The 2,772-nt window shown below is 50.9% G+C and overlaps 1 protein-coding gene across 3 annotated transcripts; it reads right to left on the bottom strand.

The window, feature by feature from the left end:
- Nucleotides 1–451: 451 nt before the first annotated feature.
- Nucleotides 452–2,221, bottom strand: ASCL2 (achaete-scute family bHLH transcription factor 2). Of its 3 annotated transcripts, none has more exons than XM_042814344.1 (2): nt 1,702–2,221; nt 452–1,200 (listed from the first exon to the last, which is right to left on the bottom strand). In XM_042814344.1, the coding sequence occupies exon 1, from the start codon at nt 2,219–2,221 to the stop codon at nt 1,718–1,720; it is 504 nt and encodes a 167-aa protein (XP_042670278.1). In that variant the 3' UTR covers nt 452–1,200; nt 1,702–1,717. The 3 variants fall into 3 exon arrangements, with proteins under 3 accessions (XP_042670278.1, XP_042670277.1, XP_042670279.1); XM_042814343.1 differs by having other exon boundaries at nt 1,707–2,221; XM_042814345.1 differs by having other exon boundaries at nt 452–1,170; nt 1,707–2,221.
- Nucleotides 2,222–2,772: the final 551 nt, after the last annotated feature.

Here is a 2,772-nt window from a genome sequence, read left to right as displayed (position 1 = left end):
GGTCAATTTTAATAACCCATTCTGTCTTGTCTTTGCTCAGCAAATTCTACAGGCCAGCCTGTTTCACACCACTAATAGCATTCACTGGAGCTACTGAAGGGAAGTAACAGCCTCTGCCATAGGTTTCCATGCTCTTGTGGCTGTTTGGGCTCACAGCAATTTTTCTTGCCTCTGAAGCAGGTATTCAGCATGAGCCCAGAAGTGATGGCCAGGAGCTGCCTGCAGCAACTCCTGCACACCTGGGAGAGGAGCTGCCAGCCCTGGAGCCACCTGTTTCTCCCCTCTGGCCCATCTTTGCTAAGTGGGCAGCACTACAAGTAGCAATAAGCAAGTGTGGTGTGATGCTGTGCTGCTCCTGATTGCCTTTAGCAAGTGCATATAGCCCAGGGTGCTGTCTGTCCTCAGGCAGGTGTTAACTTGGTGGATAATACATACACCTTGCAGCTCAGAATCCATTTATAAATAGAATTTTATTTATAAAGTCAATTTACATAAAATATGATACTCTTTTTAAAAACTGCATATGTACGACTTAAGAAATCCTAACAAGTGCATACAAAAATGCCTTCAATACATTTAAAAAAACAAACAACAAAACAACTTCAGTTTTCAGAGAAGTGAACCTTCACACCAGGCAGAGTCAGACACCACAGTGAGATGCAACAAAACTTTGCAGTCCTTTAGTAAAGTGTTTGGAGAAAGAAAAACAAACAAACCCTTTCATCTAAACAGTGTATATTCCCCAAACATTCCAGCTGGCAGTGTTCAAGAACAAGGGAATTGGACTGAAAATAGAGCTACCTCCTTAACCCTTTTCCCCAAGGTTTCTCATACAAAAATAAGTCTTCATACACCACTCTTCCCATAGGCGGTTCAAGTTGCATATAAAATAGAATCTGACATTATAAAAAAAATTCCCTCCCCCTCCAGAAACAAGGAAGCATCAAGTGGTTTCCATTTCTTTTTTCCACCCTTTCCAAAGGCTGATGGGAAGTAGCTGCGAGGGGATGCACAGCCATTCTCTGGAGTGGGTGAAAACCTTGTCCGTCAGCAGCCCCAGAGCAGACATCGGAGCCATGACACCATTGCACTTCAGCCCAGCAAGGAAAGCAGCCAGGAGGAACTTGAGAATTTCTGGGGGAGATTTATTTTGGAGGGTACTGCTGGCTGCTGTGGAAGACCATAGGCATCAAGGTATGGCTGTGGAGAGATTGTAAAAACCCATGTCTATTCCATCTCCAACCCCAACGGCCTCCTCAGCTTCCAACCCTATGACCGCTCAACACCACCAGCAACCCCAGTGTCTTTGGCAATCCCACTGGCCACCTGAATCCCCATTGGCAACCCCAACCTGATCAGCAATCCCAATCCCATCCGCCACATCAAACCCCTGGCTACCTCAACCTCATAGTCAATCTCATCGGCCACCCCAAGTCCACTGGTCACCCAACCCCATCGGCCACCCCACCGGCTACCTCAGCCTCATTGTACAATACAACCCCATGATCGCTTAACCGCCATCAGTCAACCCAACCCTACTGGCAATCCCAATGGCCGTCTGACCCCATTGGCCACCCAATGACTCCAAGATCACTCAACTCCATAGACCACCCCAGCCCCACTGACAATCCCATTGCCCACTTCAACTCTGTGAGCGTCCCAAGCTTAAAGGGCTGGGAAGCTGCAGTACCGCAAGCCCACCTCACCTCCCACCAGCTCAGTAGCTCCCAAGCCAGCTGGTGAAATCCAGCAGTTCCTGCTCCTCGGGGCTGAGCACCGGCTCGTAGCCGCTCTCCTCGGAGGAACAGGGTGAGGCGGAGGAATAGCCGCTGCCGCCGCCGCTTTCCCCGACAGCCCCCCGCCCCGCAGAGCGGCCCGCTCGGCCGTCGGGGAAAGCGGCGGCGGCGTCGTGCTCGTCGAGGAGCCGCTGCAGCGCTCGGATGTACTCGACGGCGGAGCGCAGCGTCTCCACCTTACTCAGCTTCTTGCTGGCGGTCCCGTGGGGGACGTGCTGCCGCAGAGCGGCGAAGCCCAGGTTGACCAACCGCACGCGGTTGCGCTCCCGCTCGTTGCGCCGGGCCACGGCCGCCGCCGCGGTGCCGCTGCCCGAAAGGGAGGCGAAGGCCAAGCGGCGTTTGCAGCGCAGCAGCTCCGGAGAGGCGGGGCGGCGGCGGCAGCGTGAGGCGGCGGCGGGGGGCGGCGGCGGGGCACCGCCGTTCATCGCCGAGGGGCCACGGCGGCGGGGATGGGGAGCGCGGCAGCGCCGGGAGCGGTTGGGGAACGGGAACGGAGAGATGAATTAAAATGGAAAAAGAAAAATCAATAATTACTTAAAAAGAAAAAAAAAAAAAAATTACCTGCGAGATGGAAATAAAAATGCGAGTAAGGTGCAAGAAAAAAAAAATCCAAAAAAAAAAAAAAAAAAAAAATGCGGGTAAGATGCAAAGGAAAATGCGTAGAAAGCAAATGAAAATGAGATTTAAAAAAATGTGCAATAAGGATGCAGAAAGCGCGAGCCGGGCGCCAAAAGAATGTGAAATGCAAAGAAAAAAGGCAAATAAAAGTGGGACTAAAATGCAAACGAAACGGGAGTTTGAAAAAGCGCAAATGAAAAATAAGTTAAAAAGTTTTTTTAAAAAAATACAAGACAGGGGGGAAAACAAAAAAACAAAAAAACAAAAAAAAAAAAGTGGGAGACGAACCCAACACAAACAGAAATCCCTATCGCAGAAGAGCGGGGGCCGCTCTGCCCACCCCCGTCTCCTTCCCAGC

The sequence above is a fragment of the Centrocercus urophasianus genome, unplaced genomic scaffold, assembly GCF_019232065.1.
Source record: "Centrocercus urophasianus isolate 14NV4802_14NV808 unplaced genomic scaffold, USGS_Curo_1.0 seq_14, whole genome shotgun sequence".
NCBI classification, from domain to species: Eukaryota; Metazoa; Chordata; class Aves; order Galliformes; family Phasianidae; genus Centrocercus; species Centrocercus urophasianus.
This window is presented reverse-complemented; position numbering and strand designations above follow the sequence as displayed.